At 43.9% G+C, this 23,751-nt stretch overlaps 1 protein-coding gene across 4 annotated transcripts in view; it reads right to left on the bottom strand.

Moving 5' to 3' along the window:
* Positions 1-4,781: 4,781 nt before the first annotated feature.
* Positions 4,782-23,751, bottom strand: part of LOC139413714 (pleckstrin homology domain-containing family A member 6-like) — a 170,474-nt gene continuing 151,504 nt past the window's right edge. For 2 of the 4 annotated variants that reach the window (XM_071161402.1, XM_071161403.1), the window contains 4 exons: positions 22,551-22,678; positions 22,136-22,293; positions 13,768-13,875; positions 8,434-9,197 (listed from right to left, as the gene is read on the bottom strand). In XM_071161402.1, coding sequence (XP_071017503.1) covers positions 13,778-13,875; positions 22,136-22,293; positions 22,551-22,678 — 384 coding nt within the window. In that variant the 3' untranslated portion in view covers positions 8,434-9,197; positions 13,768-13,777. Of the gene's footprint in view, positions 9,198-13,767; positions 13,876-22,135; positions 22,294-22,550; positions 22,679-23,751 lie in introns of all 4 variants that reach the window. The other 2 variants (XR_011634827.1, XM_071161404.1) reach the window with 2 other exon arrangements.

The following is a 23,751-nucleotide window of genomic DNA, read 5'->3' as shown; positions in this document are numbered from 1 at the left end:
GGCATAGTTTAAAGTGGCTAGTGATACATGTATTACATAAAGATGCAGTTGATGATATAGAGTACAGTATATACATATACATATGAGATGAGTAATGTAGGGTAATGTAGGGTATGTAAACATTATATTAAGTAGCATTGTTTAAAGTGGCTAGTGATATATTTTACATCAATTGCCATCAATTCCCATTATTAAAGTGGCTGGTGTTGGCAGCAGCCACACAATGTTAGTGGTGGCTGTTTAACAGTCTGATGGCCTTGAGATAGAAGCTGTTTTTCAGTCTCTCGGTCCCTGCTTTGATGCACCTGTACTGACCTCGCCTTTGGACCTCGTCTTCTGGATGGTAGCGGGGTGAACAGGCAGTGGCTCAGGTGGTTGTCGTCCTTGATGATCTTTATGGCCTTCCTATTCTCAGTTTCTCAGGTTGTCGTCCTTGATGATCTTTATGGCCTTCCTATTCTCAGTTTCTCAGGTTGTCGTCCTTGATGATCTTTATGGCCTTCCTATTCTCAGTTTCTCAGGTTGTCGTCCTTGATGATCTTTATGGCCTTCCTATTCTCAGTTTCTCAGTCTATTTCGCTTTGTCATTGTCCACATCTGCAGTGACAACTTCAATGTGTTTGAATTTTTCAGTCATCTCAATCTCAACTGTGCCTAGGAACATACTGTCATTGTCTTCACTCTGCTCAACTGCAGGCATTTTCCTTTGTTGGCTCTGTGATTTGCACATCTTGGCAAAGTGATTCTTCTTTTGGCAGGATTTACATACTTGAACATAGGCTGGGAATTTTCTGTACTCGTGCTTGTAACCACATCTGTTGCAATTTATATATTTTTTTTTGTTCATCTTGAGCTGCCTTTGCTCTGTTCTTGGGAGTTCTACAGTCGTGGCCAAAACTTTTGAGAATTACACAAATATTAATTTTCACAGTCTGCTGTCTCAGTTTGTATGATGGCAATTTGCATATACTCCAGAATGTTACTAAGAGTGATCAGATTAATTGCTATTAATTGCAAAGTCCCTCTTCGCCATGCAAATGAACTGAATCCCCCAAAAACATTTCCACTGCATTTCAGCCCTGCCACAAAAGGACCAGCTGACATCATGTCAGTGATTCTCTCGTTAACACAGGTGTGAGCGTTGAAGAGAACAAGGCTGGAGATCACTCTGTCATGCTGATGGAGTTCGAATAACAGACTGGAAGCTTCAAAAGAAGGGTGATGCTTGGAATAATTGTTCTTCCTCTGTCAACCATGGAAACACGTGCCGTCATCATTGCTTTGCACAAAAAGGGCTTCACAGACGGATATTGCCTCCAGTAAGATTGCACCTAAATCAACCATTTATCGGATAATCAAGAACTTCAGGGAGAGCAGTTCAATTGTTGTGTAGAAGGCGTTAGGGCGCCCAAGAAAGTCCAGCAAGCGCCAGGACATTCTCTTAAAGTTGATTCAGCTGTGGGATCAGGGCACCACCAGTACAGAGCTTGCTCAGTAATGGCAGCAGGCAGGCGTGGGTGAATCTGCACGCACAGTGAGGTGAAGACTTTTGGAGGATGGCCTGGTGTCAAGAAGGGCAGTAAAGAAGCCACTTCTCTCCAGGAAAAACATCAGGGACAGACTGATATTCTGCAAAAGGTACAGGGATTGGACTGCTGAGGACTGGGGTAAAGTCATTTTCTCTGATGAATCCCCTTTGTCTCCCTTGTCCGGAGAAGACAAGGTGAGCGCAACCATCAGTCCTGTGTCATGCCAACAGTAAAGCATCCTGAGACCATTCAGGTGTGGGGTTGCTTCTCAGCCAATGGAGTGGGCTCACTCACAATTTTGCCTAAGAACACAGCCATGAATAAAGAATGGTACCAACACATCCTCCGAGATCAACTTCTCCCAACCATCCTGGAACAGTTTGGTGACGAACAATGCCTTCTACAGCATTATGGAGCGCCTTGCCATAAGGCAAAAGTGATAACTAAGTGGCTCAGGGAACAAAACACCAATATGTTGGTTCCATGGCCAGGAAACTCCCCAGACCTTAATCCCTTTGAGAACTTGTGGTCAATCCTCAAGAATCAAATCAAATCAAATGTATTTATATAGCCCTTCGTACATCAGCTGATATATCAAAGTGCTGTACAGAAATCCAGCCTAAAACCCCAAACAGCATGCAATGCAGGTGTAGAAGCACGTTGGCTAGGAAAAGCTCCCTAGAAAGGCCAAAACCCAGGAAGAAACCTAGAGAGGAACCAGGCTATGTGGGGTGGCCAGTCCTCTTCTGGCTGTGCCGGGTGGAGATTATAACAGAACATGGCCAAGATGTTCAAATGTTCATAAATTACCAGCATGGTCAAATAATAATAATCACAGGCAGAACAGTTGAAACTGGAGCAGCAGCACGGCCAGGTGGACTGGGGACAGTGAGGAGTCATCATGTCAGGTAGTCCTGAGGCATGGTCCTAGGGCTCAGGTCCTCCGAGAGAGAGAAAGAAAGAGAGAAAGAGAGAATTAGAGAGAGCATACTTAAATTCACACAGGACACCGGATAGGACAGGAGAAGTACTCCAGATATAACAAACTGACCCTAGCCCCCCGACACATAAACTACTGCAGCATAAATACTGGAGGCTGAGACAGGAGGGGTCAGGAGACACTCTGGCCCCATCCGATGACGCCCCTGGACAGGACCAAACAGGAAGGATATAACCCCACCCACTTTGCCAAAGCACAGCCCCCACACCACTAGAGGGATAACTTCAACCACCAACTTACCATCCTGAGACAAGGCCGAGTATAGCCCACAAAGATCTCTGCCATGGCAACCCAGACAGGAAGATCACATCAGTGACTCAACCCACTCAAGTGACGCACCCCTCCTGGGGATGGTATGAAAGAGCACTAGTAAGCCAGTGACTCAGCCCCTGTAATAGGGTTAGAGGCAGAGAATCCCAGTGGAAAGAGGGAAACAGGCCAGGCAGAGACAGCAAGGGCGGTTCGTTGCTCCAGTGCCTTTTCGTTCACCTTCCCACTCCTGGGCCAGACTACACTCAATCATATGACCCACTGAAGAGATGAGTCTTCAGTAAAGACTTAAAGGTTGAGACCGAGTTTGCATCTCTCACATGGGTAGGCAGACCATTCCATAAAAATGGAGCTCTATAGGAGAAAGCCCTGCCTCCAGCTGTTTGCTTAGAAATTCTAGAGATAATTAGGAGGCCTGCGTCTTGTGACTGTAGCGTACGTATAGGTATGTACGGCAGGACCAAATCAGAGAGATAGGTAGGAGCAAGCCCATGTAATGCTTTGTAGGTTAGCAGTAAAACCTTGAAATCAGCCCTTGCCTTGACAGGAAGCCAGTGTAAGGAGGCTAGCACTGGAGTAATATGATTAAATTATTGGATTCTAGTCAGGATTCTAACAGCCGTATTTAGCACTAACTGAAGTTTATTTAGTGCTTTATCTGGGTAGCCGGAAAGTAGAGCATTGCAGTAGTCTAACCTAGAAGTGACAAAAGCATGGAATAATTTTTCTGCATCATTTTTGGACAGAAAGTTTCAGATTTTTGCAATGTTACATAGATGGAAAAAAGCTGTCCTTGTAACAGTCTTGATATGTTCTTCAAAAGAGAGATCAGGGTCCAGAGTAACGCCGAGGTCCATCACAGTTTTAATTGAGACGACTGTACAACCATTAAGATTAATTGTCAGATTCAACAGAAGATCTCTTTGTTTCTTGGGACCTAGAACAAGCATCTCTGTTTTGTCCGAGTTTAAAAGTAGAAAGTTTGCAGCCATCCACTTCCTTTTGTCTGAAACACATGCTTCAATGTCTCATTGAAATGTACAGCTAGCTGTGTGTCATCCGCATAGCAGTGAAAGTTAACATTATCAAGAGGCAGGTGAACAAACAGGTGGACAAACAAAACCCCACAAATTCTGACAAACTCCAAGCATTGATTATGGAAGAATGGGCTGCCATCAGTCAGGATGTGGCCCAGAAGTTAATTGACAGCATGCCATGGCAGATTGCAGAGTTCTTGAAAAAGAAGGGTCAACACCCTAAATATTGACTCTTTGCATCAACTTTATGCAATTGTCAATAAAAGCCTTTGACACTTGTGAAATGCTTGTAATTATACTTCAGTATTCTATAATAACATCTGACAAAAATATCTAAAGACACTGAAGCAGCAAACTTTACGGAAATTTAGATTTGTGTCAGTCTCAAATCTTTTTGCCAACACTGTACACTTTTATCTTGTGTACTTCAATTTCCTCATTGAGCATTTTAACCTGACTGAATGTATTTTCACTGGCATGACACAAATCATAGCTTTAGTCAATGTGAGATCCGCCTCTCTCAACAGCCTGCAACTTACTTCATTAGTAAAATATCTAATTGTTTGTGGCATAAACGATGACAAGATGCTTTGTTGCTTTGCCAAACTCTACCACTAGGCTACCAATGTCAATAAGAACAAACAGATGACAGATCGCTTTACCTTATAGAAATGAAAGTATACTTTAATAGAGGAGTTCCCTGTGAATAGTAGCAGGCTCTTGACCATAGCACAATCCAGAAAGTGCTCCCCATGCGAAGCAATGAAGTTTGACCTCCGTGTTTTGTCGAGTACAAATTCTTATTTACAATCCATGGTGTATCCATGGTGATAATCTGTCAGTCAAATGTGTCCGAGATGCAGAAGAGAAGAGTTTCAAAGAAATACTGAAAGTCAAGGGACAATGATACAGTGTTTTCCACAAATCCAGTCAGTCTTCAAAGTCTACATGATATCATCAGGTTTATTTATCCAGACATACACACGATATAATATAACAGAGTCATTATGTTATTTTAAGTAAAGGTCTATTAATATAACAGACAAAAAGGTGAGCAATCAATCTCTGTAGTGTGATTATTTTGGCAGTGATAGGCCTAGTCAACATCAATAACATGATCAAAACAATAACGCTAATAATATCAATGATTAGGATAATCATTTTTCTTATAAAGTACGGAGTGAATATTCCAAAAGCATCTAAAAGAGTAAAACATACTTTATTGAATACATTCACTTTATTGCAAGGTTTTCCTAAGCAAGCATATGATTTTTCACTTTTTTATTTGCATAGTTCAAGCAGTTTGTGTATTTCCCCAAAATAGTAGCAGTTAATATTATTATTAAGATATACGTAGTTGAAATAAGAAATATGTACATTGACCAATGTGCTAAATCTCTCCACATCATTATTAGCCATAAATGCTTTATTTGTTATCAAATATTGGACACCCCTTATTTGGCTGTTTTGTATTTCTCAACACATCTGATGCCAATTGTTTCAAAAATACCTATATTTTCAAAATCGACCAAAATCAATCATTTCCAAAATCAATTCTTAAAAGCAATAAATAGCCTAAATAAAATATTTCTCCAACAATTGTTCCCCAATGTCATAAAAAATGCTAAACATTCCTGATTACTTGTTAAAAATGTAATGTCTTATTTGAATCATAAAATACCCATGTGTCTAAAAAAATATGTAGTGCATCTTTTTCACCTTGTTTTCCCTTTCTCAAAACAAGAAAAAATATAACTATTTTCCTCAGACCTGCTGTTGTTTTTTTTGCTTCGTGAGATTGATAATCTGCTTTGTGTTTACACGTTTCACCTACCATCAAACATCTTGGCTGGTCTGAAGAAACATGTCTTTCTGTACAGACACAACATTACCTCTTGAGCCAATATGACAAAGAGAGAGAGAAACAGAGGGAGGGATGGGAAAAAGAGACAGGAAGAAATGGGTGGATAGTGATAGGAGGGAGGATGAATGAAAGGCAATAAAAAGGGCTGGACTTTCTCAAAGGCCACAGGTTAGATCTGGAAACACTGACAGTAATCAACTGACACACAAACAGATTTTGTGTCAAGAGAGACAGACCAAATACAAAGGATAGGTCAACAACTTGCATGGTAGGAATGCAGTAGAAGCAGAATAGGGCACATTACTGCACCATTAAACGTCCTTCACTCCAGATAGAAATCCTTTCCTCCAACCCTTACCAGGATATCTCTATCTGTTTATCTGTCTGATCAGAATGACATGATCAACCATCTCTATATGCTAAAATAGCTTCAGACTTCATCATGGCACTGTTTAATATTAGGGATATGATACATGTAGGATGCATTTTGTTTTCTGATATTTATGCACTGTAAGCTGGCTGTGATGCAAGTTGCTGGTCCATCTTAACATGTTTCAACTAGCAGACTTACAATTCTAAGGTCACTTCTTTTTTCCACTGACATCTTTCCACATACTTTATACTGTACTGTATGTATATATATTTTTATACCTGTATATATACAGTACCAGTCAAAAGTTTGGACATACCTACTCATGCAAAGGTTTTTCTTTATGTTTAATATTTTCTTCATTGTAGAATAATAGTGAAGACATCAAAACTATGAAATAACACATATGGAATCATGTAGTAACCAAAAATGTGTTATAAAATGTTTTACTTATTTTAGATTTTAGATTCTTCAAAGTAGCCACCCTTTGCCTTGATGACAGCTTTGCACACTCTTGGCATTCTCTCAACCCGCTTCACCTGGAATGCTTTTCCAACAGTCTTGAAGGAGTTCCTACATATGCTGAGCACTTGTTGGCTGCTTTTCCTTCACTCTGCGGTCCAACTCATCCCAAACCATCTCAATTGGTTTGAGGTCGGGTATTGTGGAGACCAGGTCATCTGATGCAGCACTCCATCACTCTCCTTCTTGGTGAAATAGCCCTTACACAGCCTGGAGGTGTGTTTTGGGTCATTGTCCTGTTGAAAAACAAATGATAGTCCCACTAAGCACAAACCAGATGGGATGGTGTATCACTGCACAATGCTGTGGTAGCCATGCTGGTTAAGTGTACCTTGAATTCTAAATAAATCACTGACAGTGGCACCAGCAAAGCACCTCCACACCATCACACCTCCTCCATGCTTCACGGTGGGAACCACACATGCGGATATCATCCGTTCACCTACTCTGCATCTCACAAAGACATGGCGGTTGGAACCAAAAATCGCATGTTAGTACGAAAGGACAGATTTCCACCGGTCTAATGTCCATTGCTCGTGTTTCTTAGACCAAGCAAGTCTCTTATTCTTATTGGTGTCCTGTTTTATTATAGCGCTTGATGATTTTTGCAACTTGAAGAAACTTCAACGTTCTTAACATTTTCCGGATTGACTGACCTCCATGTCTTAAAGTAATGATGGCCTGTCATTGATCTTTTGAGGTGTTCTTGAGTTAATATAGACTTGGTCTTTTACCAAATAGGGCTATCTTCTATATTCCAACTCTACCTTGTCACAGCACAACTTTGGCTCAAACGCATTAAGAAGGAAAGAAATTCCACAAATTAACTTTTAAACAGGCAAACCTGTTAATTGAAATGCATTCCAGGTGATTACCTCATGAAGCTGGTTGAGAGAATGCCAAGAGTGTGCAAAGCTGTCATCAAGGCAAAGGGTGGCTATTTTGAAGAATCTCAAATATAAAACATATTTTGATTTGTTTAACACTTGTTTGGTTAGTACATGATTCCATGTGTGTTATTTCATAGTTTTGATGTCTTCTCTATTATTCTACAATGTAGAACATAGTAAAAATAAAGAAAAACCCTGGGATGAGTAGGTGTGTTCAAACTTTTGACTGGTACTGACTGTATGCATGGATTTTCTCCAGACATTTAGCTATTGACGTACTATACCACTGAAGAAAGGTCCTAGCAGTGAGAGGAGTAAGAGAAGACAGTGACTTTATTGCTAAAGGTGTTTGGGCTTTACTTACATCTAGATTCACAGTTACCAGAGTCAGAATGGGTCTTCCTGTAGACAGTCACACACATACACATCCAGGTTCCAACCAGCTCGGGGTGTAGGCAGAAGAGGGAGCCGAAGGGGATAGCCAAGCCTGGAGAAGGGGCTGGGAGGCAGGCACAGTGGGACAGGTAAGTGTTCAACAGGTGTGTTCCTCACCAGGGATGAGAGGGTTGGAAAGGAATAGAGAGGGGGGGGGGGGCTCATCAAGCACTGCTATACACCCATCCACACCAGTGGATTGAGGTGGGAACGAAGGGTGTGTGTGTGTTTACTGTGCGACACTGTGCTTGCATGCAGTACAGCTCTCCCCACTAATAGCCTCTGAGGGTCAAGGGCTGTTTAACTGAGTTAGAGACAATGACCCAGGGGCCAATCAGAATCAAGACTATATGACCCAGGGGTCAAATAGAGAGAAGACCACATTGCTCTTAAGATGCCGTATTCTGTTCTGGTACCGTTCTGTTACTGTTACTACTTTTATCTCTTTATGGTTCTTGAACCACCCCTCCGTTCACCTCCTTCTCCTCTGTGACCTTTTTCTGTTACACTAAACACATCAGTCTCTGATTTGTTCTACTACTCTCTGCACCAATAAAAACATTCCTCCATTCTTCCTAAAGTCCAGCTCAGCCAGTCCTCTTCCCTAATCATCTTAACTGAGATCTGTGCATCACATACAATAAGTGCCCTCCTGAACCGTTCAGTCACAAAACTCTACTGTCCTTGGCTTCTGGTCTCTGTGGTCCTTCTAATCTTTCCATAGCAGATACCGTTCTGAGCTGAGTAACAGAGAAACACTGTCTCACTGTCTGTTTAGCATGGCGGAGGCCATGTTAGAGTAATGTACTGTATACACCCCATGCTCTATGGCTAGTTTAGTAGCTTCAAAAAATTGTGTACACCGAAAATTGTGAAAATTACAACATTGTGTTTTGTTTGCTTTTCCTGCCCTCATAGAGAAGCTCTTTTCTACCAGGCCTAGGCTGAGAGGAAGAGTGTAAGTGTGGTAATTGACAGAGGGAGAGTGGAGATTGCTGTTATAGCAGCCCCTGGGGTGGGTGGGAGGTGTGCACATTAAGTTTACATTTCTCCATCATTAGTCTGTTTGGCTTGAAGACGTCCTCAGGTGGCCAACTTTCCAGACTTCCTGTGACAGCTTCCTTTTTCCTGTTGTGTTGTTGTGGAAGTCGTTGGGTTTATACACCGGCGGGCGTGCGGTCAGAGACTAAACAAAACCAGTTTCTTTGGGCTTATTCTTTATATTCCAGTGGATCCTCAGAAGGATGCTCCATCAAACCTAACGGCAGCCAGAGCTTGAGCTAGACATGAAAAAGGGAGAGAGGGATAGAGATAGACATAGGAATAGAGACAGAGATAGAGACAGAGACAGGGATAGAGATAGACATAGGAATAGAGACAGAGATAGAGACAGAGACAGGGATAGAGATAGACATAGACACAGGAATAGAGACAGAGATAGAGACAGAGATGGAGACAGAGATAGACACAGAGACAGAGATAGACACAGAGATACACAGAGATAGAGACAGAGATAGACGCAGTGTTAGAGGCAGAGATAGACACAGAGAGACACAGAGATAGACACAGAGATAGATACATACATAGGTGCAGAGATAGACACATAGATATACACATAGATAAACACAGGAATAGACATAGAGATAGACACAGACACAGAGACAGACACAGAGACAGACACAGAGATAGAGACAGTGATATAGATAGAGACAGAGATAGATACATACATAGGTGCAGAGATAGACACAGAGATAGAGACATAGATATACACATAGATAAACACAGAAATAGACATAGAGATAGACACAGAGACAGACACAGAGATAGACACAGAGATAGAGACAGTAATATAGATAGACAGTGATAGATAGAGGGAGGACGGGAAGGAGAGAGAGAGAATACACTTTAACTCCAATAAAACTCTTAAAAAACATTCAAACAGAGACACAATGAAAACTGAAAGCAAGGAAAGGAAATGCATTCGAACTCATATGAGATCCCATTCTGTTATGTCTTCGTGTGACTCTAAATGCTAATTTGACCACAGGACAACTCTCTGTGCTGCTTCATTTTGGTAAACCGCTCCAGGCCAGTTTGAACCAATCACAGCTGAGAATCCTGTCGCACAGTACAGGAAGTGCCCCTGTTATGTGGGAGAGTGGTTATTGAAGGGATTCAATAGCTGTCACAACCAGGCCAAGAAAGCCGCAGCGCAACATCAACTTGAGTAATTTTCCAGCTAACATACTTTTCCTGCATAGTTGTAATTTTGGGTAAAACAAGTCCACAATGGTCTTAGGAAATGTGCTGATTTATCAAAAAAACAACAACAACAATGATCATAGAAAGTCATGGAAGTATGTTTGGTGTGAGTTTATGGACAATAGACCCTGAACATCATAAGCCAAGCAGAAAGACATTAGGTTTGAACCTAATACTACCCATGGACTTCAAGGTATTTTAAGGCATTGCAGTCTTGTGCTATTGGTGTACGTCTGCATTCAATTTGTGCATTTGGTTTTTGTAAGGGCCATGTGTGATCCTGCCAATGTTTAAAAGTAAGGCGGATATCTTGAGTTGTTTTTGCCAAACACAATGAAAGGGAAATAAATCAGTATAGTTTTTGAGGTTTGATTTCTTGACAAGAAATGACAAGAATGTCTTCTGGAGGGCTTATAAAGATAATGGTTGCATTACCGTCGCAACCACCCAGTGTCGATCCCTGAATATTTAAACTAACTCAAATATCTGGTATTCATCCCAGTCTGATATGATAAAACTAAAGTGCTGACAGTCAGAGCGATCCTCTTATTATTAGTTGAATGTGATGTCTGTTATCTTCAAAGTCTGAAACAGCAGTTTATCATTATCTGGGTTCATTGCTGAATATGTGTTGGATGTGGAAGCCTGGCTTTATTCAACGTGAATAGCTCTAAATTGACTGGTCCAAGGCAGAAAAATAGAGGTTGCATCCCAAATGCCACCCTAGTCCCATAGGCCTCTGGACAAAATGGGGAATGGGGTGCCATTTAGGACACACATGGAGCAACATCAGGCATGCAGAGCCAAAACCACTGAGTGTTGTCAGTAATAACAGCTTAGCCCCACTGATCTGACCATGTGATAATAGTAATAACAGCTTATCCACACTGATCTGACACAGTGATAATAGTAATAACAGCTTATCCACACTGATCTGACACAGTGATAATAGTAATAACAGCTTATCCACACTGATCTGACTCTGTGATAATAGTAATAACAGCTTATCCACACTGACCTGACACAGTGATAATAGTAATAACAGCTTATCCCTACTGATCTGACACAGTGATAATAGTAATAACAGCTTATCCACACTGATCTGACACAGTGATAATAGTAATAACAGCTTATCCACACTGATCTGACTCTGTGATAATAGTAATAACAGCTTATCCACACTGACCTGACACAGTGATAATAGTAATAACAGCTTATCCCTACTGATCTGACACTGTGATAATAGTAATAACAGCTTATCCACACTGACCTGACACAGTGATAATAGTAATAACAGCTTATCCCTACTGATCTGACACTGTGATAATAGTAATAACAGTTTATCCACACTGATCTGACACAGTGATAATAGTAATAACAGCTTAGCCCCACTGATCTGACACAGTGATACTAGTAATAACAGCTTATCCACACTGACCTGACACAGTGATAATAGTAATAACAGCTTAGCCCCACTGATCTGACACAGTGATACTAGTAATAACAGCTTATCCACACTGACCTGACACAGTGATAATAGTAATAACAGCTTAGCCCCACTGATCTGACACAGTGATACTAGTAATAACAGCTTATCCACACTGACCTGACACAGTGATAATAGTAATAACAGCTTATCCACACTGATCTGACACAGTGATAATAGTAATAACAGCTTACCCACACTGATCTGACCCTGTGATAATAGTAATAACAGCTTATCCACACTGACCTGACACTGTGATAATAGTAATAACAGCTTATCCATACTGATCAGACGATGTGATAATAGTAATAACAGCTTACCCATACTGATCTGATGATGCGATACTAGTAAAACAGCTTATCCACACTGATCTGACACTGTGATAATAGTAATAACAGCTTATCCACACTGATCTGACCCTGTGATAATAGTAATAACGGCTTATCCATACTGATCTGACCCTGTGATAATAGTAATAACAGCTTATCCACACTGATCTGACACTGTGATAATAGTAATAACAGCTTATCCACACTGATCTGACCCTGTGATAATAGTAATAACAGCTTATCCATACTGATCTGACCCTGTGATAATAGTAATAACAGCTTATCCACACTGACCTGACCCTGTGATAATAGTAATAACGGCATATCCACACTGATCTGATGATGTGATACTAGTATAACAGCTTATCCACACTGACTTGACACAGTGATACTAGTAATAACAGCTTATCCACACTGACCTGACACAGTGATACTAGTAATAACAGCTTGTCCATACTGATCTGACACAGTGATAATAGTAATAACAGCTTATCCACACTGACCTGACACAGTGATACTAGTAATAACAGCTTATCCATACTGATCTGACTCTGTGATAATAGTAATAACAGCTTATCCACACTGACCTGACCCTGTGATAATAGTAATAACAGCTTATCCATACTGATCTGACACAGTGATAATAGTAATAACAGCTTATCCATACTGATCTGACTCTGTGATAATAGTAATAACAGCTTATCCACACTGACCTGACACAGTGACAATAGTAATAACAGCTTATCCATACTGATCTGACTCTGTGATAATAGTAATACCAGCTTATCCACACTGACCTGACCCTGTGATAATAGTAATAACAGCTTATCCATACTGATCTGACACAGTGATAATAGTAATAACAGCTTATCCACACTGACCTGACACAGTGATAATAGTAATAACAGCTTATCCACACTGATCTGACCCTGTGATAATAGTAATAACAGCTTATCCACACTGACCTGACCCTGTGATAATAGTAATAACAGCTTATCCACACTGACCTGACACAGTGATAATAGTAACAACAGCTTATCCACACTGACCTGACACAGTGATAATAGTAATAACAGCTTATCCATACTGATCTGACACAGTGATACTAGTAATAACAGCTTATCCACACTGACCTGACACAGTGATACTAGTAATAACAGCTTATCCATACTGATCTGACACAGTGATAATAGTAATAACAGCTTATCCATACTGATCTGACACAGTGATAATAGTAATAACAGCTTATCCATACTGATCTGACACAGTGATACTAGTAATAACAGCTTATCCATACTGATCTGACACAGTGACAATAGTAATAACAGCTTATCCATACTGATCTGACACAGTGATATTAATAATAACAGCCATAAATCTTAAAAGGATAGTTCACTGCTATATCTGTATTGATTAATGGTTTCCTTACCTTAAAAATAGTACAGTATATGGAAAGGACTGGTAGTAATATACTGTTGGTGTATGTTTATTTTGGTACACTTAGCAAAAATCTCATGTTAGCACTGGCCATTGAGTGCATTCTGAATTGTTTTCCAGTTAGTGAAACAATTGAGCAAAGCAGATAGTAATAAAAGGTAACAATAAAAGATCCCTTGATGTCCACCTGCTGCAATTGGTCAAGACATCACCTGAGGGAAAACAGAGAGCCCTGCCCTAACCAGGAGAGGTAGGAGGTACGGTAACCAGCGAGGGGTTAAGGGGGAGTGGGGGGTTAAGGGAGGAGGAAGGTGTGTTCGGTGGGCGGGGACTCACCTTCACAGACTCACACCTTCATGATGTGGGCGGAGTCGGAGAAACCAGTGGAGGAGGGGGGAGGGGCCAGGCTGGTCGGGGAGGTGAGGGGGCTGGGGGCGCACTGGGCTGGAATGGAATTGGGGTGTGACGTGAGAACGAGCAAAACAAATAGCAAAACATAAAGGTGTAAAGCAATTTAAAAAGGGTAGGTAGAGTGAGGGAGATAAAACAGGGGAGACTGTGCACTCACATCACCTCACTAGCATAAGATAAATGGTGCTTAGCCTGTAGCTCTGTACTGAGGAAGCAAGAGGATGTAGCATGTGTACTATGATAAAGCCTTTGCACCTAGATCTGGAGTTCACCTACACACGTTCAGAGCACTTAGGCTCTGGAGCCTAAGGAGGCTAGACAAAAAAAAATAGTTGCTATCTGGCATCACCAGAGAAACACAGATACGGTATAAAGCGCAAACTTGGTTTGAACTCTGTGCAGCTGGACCATGTTTTTATGACCATGACTGACAGCAGGCAGCACATAGAATGACTGAATACTAATGGTGTGGCCGAGGTGAAATGGCTAGCTAGTTAGCGGTGGTGCGCGCTAATAGTGTTTCAGTCGGTGACGTCACTCGCTCTGAGACCTAGAAGTAGTTGTTCCCCTTGCTCTGCAAGGGCCACGACTTTTGTGGCACGATGGGTAACGATACTTCGTGGTTGATGTGTGCAGAGGGTCCCTGGTTCGAGCCCAGGCTGGGACGAGGGACGAGGTGAGGGAGGAAGCTGATAAGAGTTAATAAATCAAGCCAGTTTTGTTTTTCAACAGCTCATCACTTAAAGCTGACAAGATGATGTTCAATTTCCCGTAATCATAAAGTTAACTGTGATGCCATTGTGAATATGTGGTTGGTTGTGGGTAGGGGGGCAGAGACAAAGGGTAAGCAGTAAAAAATTGAGTCATAGTTTTGAGCAAACGAAAACTGTCGATCTAACTATATAGTCTTTGCGATCTTCAAGGACTATATAGTAGATTTCTTGGTTAAGACAGTGGAGCATCAGCGTTTGTAGTGAATATTGTGGAGAGTGGAGGAGTGGGGTAGTGAGACAGACAGTGAATATTGTGGAGAGTGGAGAGTGGGGGTATTGAGACAGACAGTGAATATTGTGGAGAGTGGGGGTAGTGAGACAGACAGTGAATATTGTGGAGAGTGGAGGTAGTGAGACAGACAGTTAATATTGTGGAGATTGGAGGAGTAGGGGTAGTGAAACAGACAGTGAATACTGTGAAGAGTGGAGAGTGTGGGTAGTGAGACATGCAGTGAATATTGTGGAAATTGGAGAGTGGGGGTAGTGAGACAGACAGTGAATATTGTGGAGAGTGGAGAGTGGAGAGTGGGGGTAGTGAGACAGACAGTGAATATTGTGGAGAGTGGAGAGTGGGGGTAGTGAGACATGCAGTGAATATTGTGGAGAGTGGAGAGTGGGGGTAGTGAGACAGACAGTGAATATTGTGGAGAGTGGGGGTAGTGAGACAGACAGTGAATATTGTGGAGAGTGGAGAGTGGGGGTAGTGAGACAGACAGTGAATATTGTGGAGAGTGGAGAGTGGGGGTAGTGAGACAGACAGTGAATATTGTGGAGAGTGGAGAGTGGGGGTAGTGAGACAGACAGTGAATATTGTGGAGAATGGAGAGTGGGGGTAGTGAGACAGACAGTGAATATTGTGGAGAGTGGAGGAGTGTTGTAGTGGGACATGCAGTGAATATTGTGGAGAGTGGGGGTAGTGAGACAGACAGTGAATATTGTGGAGAGTGGAGAGTGGGGGTAGTGAGACAGACAGTGAATATTGTGGAGAGTGGGGGTAGTGGGACAGACAGTGAATATTGTGGAGAGTGTGGGTAGTGAGACAGACAGTGAATATTGTGGAGAGTGGAGGAGTGTTGTAGTGAGGCATGCAGTGAATATTGTGGAGAGTGGAGAGTGGGGGTAGTGAGACAGACAGTGAATATTGTGGAGAGTGGAGAGTGTTGTAGTGAGACATGCAGTGAATATTGTGGAGAGTGGGAGTAGTGAGACAGACAGTGAATATTGTGGAGAGTGGAGGAGTGGGGTAGTGAGACATGCAGTGAGTATTGTGGAGAGTGGAGAGTGGGGGTAGTGAGACAGACAGTGAATATTGTGGAGAGTGGAGAGTGGGGGTAGTGAGACAGACAGTGAATATTGTGGAGAGTGGAGGTAGTGAGACAGACAGTTAATATTGTGGAGATTGGAGGAGTAGGGGTAGTGAAACAGACAGTGAATGTTGTGGAGAGTGGAGAGTGGGGGTAGTGAGACATGCAGTGAATATTGTGGAGAGTGGAGAGTGGGGGTAGTGAGACAGACAGTGAATATTGTGGAGAGTGGAGAGTGGGGGTAGTGAGACATGCAGTGAATATTGTGGAGAGTGGAGAGTGGGGGTAGTGAGACAGACAGTGAATATTGTGGAGAGTGGGGGTAGTGAGACAGACAGTGAATATTGTGGAGAGTGGAGAGTGGGGGTAGTGAGACAGACAGTGAATATTGTGGAGAGTGGAGAGTGGGGGTAGTGAGACAGACAGTGAATATTGTGGAGAGTGGAGAGTGGGGGTAGTGAGACAGACAGTGAATATTGTGGAGAATGGAGAGTGGGGGTAGTGAGACAGACAGTGAATATTGTGGAGAGTGGAGGAGTGTTGTAGTGGGACATGCAGTGAATATTGTGGAGAGTGGGGCTAGTGAGACAGACAGTGAATATTGTGGAGAGTGGAGAGTGGGGGTAGTGAGACAGACAGTGAATATTGTGGAGAGTGGAGGAGTGGGGTAGTGAGACAGACAGTGAATATTGTGGAGAGTGGAGGAGTGTTGTAGTGAGACATGCAGTGAATATTGTGGAGAGTGGGGGTTGTGAGACAGACAGTGAATATTGTGGAGAGTGGAGGAGTGGGGTAGTGAGACATGCAGTGAATATTGTGGAGAGTGGAGAGTGGGGGTAGTGAGACAGACAGTGAATATTGTGGAGAGTGGAGGAGTGTTGTAGTGAGACATGCAGTGAATATTGTGGAGAGTGGGAGTAGTGAGACAGACAGTGAATATTGTGGAGAGTGGAGGAGTGGGGTAGTGAGACATGCAGTGAGTATTGTGGAGAGTGGAGAGTGGGGGTAGTGAGACAGACAGTGAATATTGTGGAGAGTGGAGAGTGGGGGTAGTGAGACAGACAGTGAATATTGTGGAGAGTGGAGGTAGTGAGACAGACAGTTAATATTGTGGAGATTGGAGGAGTAGGGGTAGTGAAACAGACAGTGAATATTGTGGAGAGTGGAGAGTGGGGGTAGTGAGACAGACAGTGAATATTGTGGAGAGTGGAGAGTGGGGGTAGTGAGACAGACAGTGAATATTGTGGAGAGTGGAGAGTGGGGGTAGTGAGACATGCAGTGAATATTGTGGAGAGTGGAGAGTGGGGGTAGTGAGACAGACAGTGAATATTGTGGAGAGTGGAGAGTGGGGGTAGTGAGACAGACAGTGAATATTGTGGAGAGTGGAGAGTGGGGGTAGTGAGACAGAGTGAATATTGTGGAGAGTGGAGAGTGGGGGTAGTGAGACAGACAGTGAATATTGTGGAGAGTGGAGAGTGGGGGTAGTGAGACAGACAGTGAATATTGTGGAGAGTGGAGGAGTGTTGTAGTGGGACATGCAGTGAATATTGTGGAGAGTGGGGGTAGTGAGACAGACAGTAAATATTGTGGAGAGTGGAGAGTGGGGGTAGTGAGACAGACAGTGAATATTGTGGAGAGTGGAGAGTGGGGGTAGTGAGACAGACAGTGAATATTGTGGAGAGTGGAGAGTGGGGGTAGTGAGACAGACAGTGAATATTGTGGAGAGTGGAGAGTGGGGGTAGTGAGACAGACAGTGAATATTGTGGAGAGTGGAGGAGTGTTGTAGTGGGACATGCAGTGAATATTGTGGAGAGTGGGGGTAGTGAGACAGACAGTGAATATTGTGGAGAGTGGAGAGTGGGGGTAGTGAGACAGACAGTGAATATTGTGGAGAGTGGGGGTAGTGAGACAGACAGTGAATATTGTGGAGAGTGGGGGTAGTGAGACAGACAGTGGATATTGTGGAGAGTGGAGAGTGGGGGTAGTGAGACAGACAGTGAATATTGTGGAGAGTGGGGGAGTGGGGTAGTGAGACAGACAGTGAATATTGTGGAGAGTGGAGGAGTGTTGTAGTGAGACAGACAGTGAATATTGTGGAGAGTGGAGAGTGGGGGTAGTGAGACAGACAGTGAATATTGTGGAGAGTGGGGGTAGTGAGACAGACAGTGAATATTGTGGAGAGTGGGGGTAGTGAGACATGCAGTGAATATTGTGGAAATTGGAGAGTGGGGGTAGTGAGACAGACAGTGAATATTGTGGAGAGTGGAGAGTGGAGAGTGGGGGTAGTGAGACAGACAGTGAATATTGTGGAGAGTGGAGAGTGGGGGTAGTGAGACATGCAGTGAATATTGTGGAGAGTGGAGAGTGGGGGTAGTGAGACAGACAGTGAATATTGTGGAGAGTGGGGGTAGTGAGACAGACAGTGAATATTGTGGAGAGTGGAGAGTGGGGGTAGTGAGACAGACAGTGAATATTGTGGAGAGTGGAGAGTGGGGGTAGTGAGACAGACAGTGAATATTGTGGAGAGTGGAGAGTGGGGGTAGTGAGACAGACAGTGAATATTGTGGAGAATGGAGAGTGGGGGTAGTGAGACAGACAGTGAATATTGTGGAGAGTGGAGGAGTGTTGTAGTGGGACATGCAGTGAATATTGTGGAGAGTGGGGGTAGTGAGACAGACAGTGAATATTGTGGAGAGTGGAGAGTGGGGGTAGTGAGACAGACAGTGAATATTGTGGAGAGTGGGGGTAGTGGGACAGACAGTGAATATTGTGGAGAGTGTGGGTAGTGAGACAGACAGTGAATATTGTGGAGAGTGGAGGAGTGTTGTAGTGAGGCATGCAGTGAATATTGTGGAGAGTGGAGAGTGGGGGTAGTGAGACAGACAGTGAATATTGTGGAGAGTGGAGAGTGTTGTAGTGAGACATGCAGTGAATATTGTGGAGAGTGGGAGTAGTGAGACAGACAGTGAATATTGTGGAGAGTGGAGGAGTGGGGTAGTGAGACATGCAGTGAGTATTGTGGAGAGTGGAGAGTGGGGGTAGTGAGACAGACAGTGAATATTGTGGAGAGTGGAGAGTGGGGGTAGTGAGACAGACAGTGAATATTGTGGAGAGTGGAGGTAGTGAGACAGACAGTTAATATTGTGGAGATTGGAGGAGTAGGGGTAGTGAAACAGACAGTGAATATTGTGGAGAGTGGAGAGTGGGGGTAGTGAGACATGCAGTGAATATTGTGGAGAGTGGAGAGTGGGGGTAGTGAGACAGACAGTGAATATTGTGGAGAGTGGAGAGTGGGGGTAGTGAGACATGCAGTGAATATTGTGGAGAGTGGAGAGTGGGGGTAGTGAGACAGACAGTGAATATTGTGGAGAGTGGGGGTAGTGAGACAGACAGTGAATATTGTGGAGAGTGGAGAGTGGGGGTAGTGAGACAGACAGTGAATATTGTGGAGAGTGGAGAGTGGGGGTAGTGAGACAGACAGTGAATATTGTGGAGAGTGGAGAGTGGGGGTAGTGAGACAGACAGTGAATATTGTGGAGAATGGAGAGTGGGGGTAGTGAGACAGACAGTGAATATTGTGGAGAGTGGAGGAGTGTTGTAGTGGGACATGCAGTGAATATTGTGGAGAGTGGGGCTAGTGAGACAGACAGTGAATATTGTGGAGAGTGGAGAGTGGGGGTAGTGAGACAGACAGTGAATATTGTGGAGAGTGGAGGAGTGGGGTAGTGAGACAGACAGTGAATATTGTGGAGAGTGGAGGAGTGTTGTAGTGAGACATGCAGTGAATATTGTGGAGAGTGGGGGTTGTGAGACAGACAGTGAATATTGTGGAGAGTGGAGGAGTGGGGTAGTGAGACATGCAGTGAATATTGTGGAGAGTGGAGAGTGGGGGTAGTGAGACAGACAGTGAATATTGTGGAGAGTGGAGGAGTGTTGTAGTGAGACATGCAGTGAATATTGTGGAGAGTGGGAGTAGTGAGACAGACAGTGAATATTGTGGAGAGTGGAGGAGTGGGGTAGTGAGACATGCAGTGAGTATTGTGGAGAGTGGAGAGTGGGGGTAGTGAGACAGACAGTGAATATTGTGGAGAGTGGAGAGTGGGGGTAGTGAGACAGACAGTGAATATTGTGGAGAGTGGAGGTAGTGAGACAGACAGTTAATATTGTGGAGATTGGAGGAGTAGGGGTAGTGAAACAGACAGTGAATATTGTGGAGAGTGGAGAGTGGGGGTAGTGAGACAGACAGTGAATATTGTGGAGAGTGGAGAGTGGGGGTAGTGAGACAGACAGTGAATATTGTGGAGAGTGGAGAGTGGGGGTAGTGAGACATGCAGTGAATATTGTGGAGAGTGGAGAGTGGGGGTAGTGAGACAGACAGTGAATATTGTGGAGAGTGGAGAGTGGGGGTAGTGAGACAGACAGTGAATATTGTGGAGAGTGGAGAGTGGGGGTAGTGAGACAGAGTGAATATTGTGGAGAGTGGAGAGTGGGGGTAGTGAGACAGACAGTGAATATTGTGGAGAGTGGAGAGTGGGGGTAGTGAGACAGACAGTGAATATTGTGGAGAGTGGAGGAGTGTTGTAGTGGGACATGCAGTGAATATTGTGGAGAGTGGGGGTAGTGAGACAGACAGTAAATATTGTGGAGAGTGGAGAGTGGGGGTAGTGAGACAGACAGTGAATATTGTGGAGAGTGGAGAGTGGGGGTAGTGAGACAGACAGTGAATATTGTGGAGAGTGGAGAGTGGGGGTAGTGAGACAGACAGTGAATATTGTGGAGAGTGGAGAGTGGGGGTAGTGAGACAGACAGTGAATATTGTGGAGAGTGGAGGAGTGTTGTAGTGGGACATGCAGTGAATATTGTGGAGAGTGGGGGTAGTGAGACAGACAGTGAATATTGTGGAGAGTGGAGAGTGGGGGTAGTGAGACAGACAGTGAATATTGTGGAGAGTGGGGGTAGTGAGACAGACAGTGAATATTGTGGAGAGTGGGGGTAGTGAGACAGACAGTGGATATTGTGGAGAGTGGAGAGTGGGGGTAGTGAGACAGACAGTGAATATTGTGGAGAGTGGGGGAGTGGGGTAGTGAGACAGACAGTGAATATTGTGGAGAGTGGAGGAGTGTTGTAGTGAGACAGACAGTGAATATTGTGGAGAGTGGAGAGTGGGGGTAGTGAGACAGACAGTGAATATTGTGGAGAGTGGGGGTAGTGAGACAGACAGTGAATATTGTGGAGAGTGGGGGTAGTGAGACAGACAGTGAATATTGTGGAGAGTGGGGGTAATGAGACAGACAGTGAATATTGTGGAGAGTGGGGGAAGTGAGACAGACAGTGAATATTGTGGAGAGTGGGGGTAGTGAGACATGCAGTGAATATTGTGGAGAGTGGGGGTAGTGAGACATGCAGTGAATATTGTGGAGAGTGGAGAGTGGGGGTAGTGAGACAGACAGTGAATATTGTGGAGAGTGGAGAATGGGGGTAGTGAGACAGACAGTGAATATTGTGGAGAGTGGAGAGTGGGGGTAGTGAGACAGACAGTGAATATTGTGGAGAGTGGGGGTAGTGAGACACACAGTGAATATTGTGGAGAGTGGAAAGTGGGGGTAGTGAGACAGACTGTGAAACAGGCAGAGCCAGAGATAAGGGTTTGGTGAACTATCTTCCCTGCTAGCACCAGACGTTCCATAACATTCCATTCTAACTTGCATTTCTCAATGGAAGATTATCACCCTGGAACATCTGGTGCCAACATGGCAACACTTTCATAAGTGTTGGATAGTGGAGTCGTTTGCAGACAGTTGACAGTGAGGTCACATTGAGGTTACATTGGGATTTTAAAGTTGATGGAAATGGCCCTCGTTGTATATTTTATCCCCAGATGTATTTTTATAACAAGGCAGTTCGACTAGGTTAACCTCCAATCTAATCCCATCACAGCAGTTAGGGATGTTGAGTGTGATGCAAACAGCTGGAGAAGGTTTGAACACGTGTGGTTGGTGGTGGACATGTGTATCATAGTGGCAGAGAGAGAAGGGGTTTTGGATGGCGGTGGGGGGTGTTGCAGCAACACATCACCACTCGTCGCTGGGGGGTCCTTTCAATGACAGGGGGGCGACGGGCCCGGGGTGGGCAACAATAACCGTGAGGGGGATAACCGTAGCGACAAGGTGGTCGGTGTGGTGGCGGTGGGGCGGCAGGCTGTGGTGGCGTCCTCACCGGAGAGTAGACGGGAGCGTCGCGAGGCCTCGGTGGCCAGGGCACAGGAGATCTCAATCCTCTTCTCCTGGTCCTGGAGCTGCTGCTCTGGGTTACCCTGGTGGTGGGAACCAACCCCCTCAGTTGGACCATCCAATAGGGGAACCACGTTCTGGAGACTGGAGGGAGTGATGGGCAGAGGGGAGGGGGAGAGGAGGGGGAGAGGAGGGCGAGAGAGTGACAAAGAAAATAAGTAGAGCGCAAGAGAAAGGAGATTAAATTATACCTTTTTATACAGAATATGTGGCATCCCATCATTCAGATATGAATCAGATAATCAGTAGAGGGGAGAACGTTTAGCCAAACTTTGGCTAAATACACTGCTGTACTGTGTGAGAGCTGTGTTAGATAGTAGTTCAGTAGTGTCTGTACATACTTTGATTTGGCAATGAGCGTCTTGATCCTCTCTACTTTCTTCTGTTTCTCCTTTTGCTCCTCTGGGCTGAGAGGAGTGTCCACGTCCAGGTAACGCTCCGGAATCAGAACCTTGTCTGGAGTACACAGCTGAGGACACAACGAGTTACAGATGAGGTTTGATCATCTTTTATTTTATGGCCCACTATTTACTTGGTTTGCAATTAGAAAAAACATTACGTAAACAAGTAGTGACCAATTGTGGGAAATTATTTGAAGCCAGCACACACTAAAAACAAACTTTTCTATATAGGGCCAAATAAGGATTATTTAGCTCGTAATAATAGCAGAACCGTTTATGGTGCAATAAAGAACCACAAAAATTCTGCTATTGTCACAACCCTTTTTGGTACTGTATAGAACCATTTCAATGTCCTAGAAATAACCATTTGAAGAACAATACTGGGTTACTTTTTCTGGATAGCAATATTATATTGTTACAATTCCATAGGTTTAATTATTGTGAGTTTGAAACAGGTGTGCTAGATCTGAAACGACTGGGGGTCCCTGAGGAGAGAATTGAGAACCACTGATTTACACATCACTTTCAATTGACACAAGCCATACATGAGTCTTTCACAAAACACCATCACTAACAATGATCATATTTAACATGTAACAGATGAAATCAACTGGAATGACTAACTCGCGGCTGCACAAAAAGAGCTGTGATCAAACCATGCCCCAAAAGATTCTAATGAGCCGCCTCCTCTACATCTTCATTACCACTTAGTGTGTACTAACAGGTGAGGGACCTGACGGAGTGGTGCCAGGAAAATAACCTCTCCCTCAACGTCAAACAAAACAAAGAAGCAGAAAAAAGCAGAGGGAGCACGACCCTATCCACATTGACAAGACCACGGCGGATAAGGTGGAAAGCTTCAAGTTCCTCGGCTTCCACATAACTGACGATCTGAAATGGTCCACCAACACAGTGTGGTGAATCACCGCCTGGTACGGCAACTGCACCACCCGCAACCGCAGGGCTCTCCAGAGGGTAATGCGGTCTGCCCAACGCATCACCGGGGGCATACTGCCTGCCCTCCAGGACACCTACAGCACCCGATGTCATAGGAAGGCTAAAAAGATAAAGGACATCAACCACCCGAGCCACAGTCTGTTCACCCCGCCATCATCCACATGGCGAGTTCAGTACAGGTGCA

This window comes from Oncorhynchus clarkii, chromosome 7, assembly GCF_045791955.1.
Source record: "Oncorhynchus clarkii lewisi isolate Uvic-CL-2024 chromosome 7, UVic_Ocla_1.0, whole genome shotgun sequence".
Classification (NCBI taxonomy): domain Eukaryota; kingdom Metazoa; phylum Chordata; class Actinopteri; order Salmoniformes; family Salmonidae; genus Oncorhynchus; species Oncorhynchus clarkii.
Note: the sequence above shows the minus strand (reverse complement) of the source record. Positions and strands in the feature narration are given on the sequence as shown.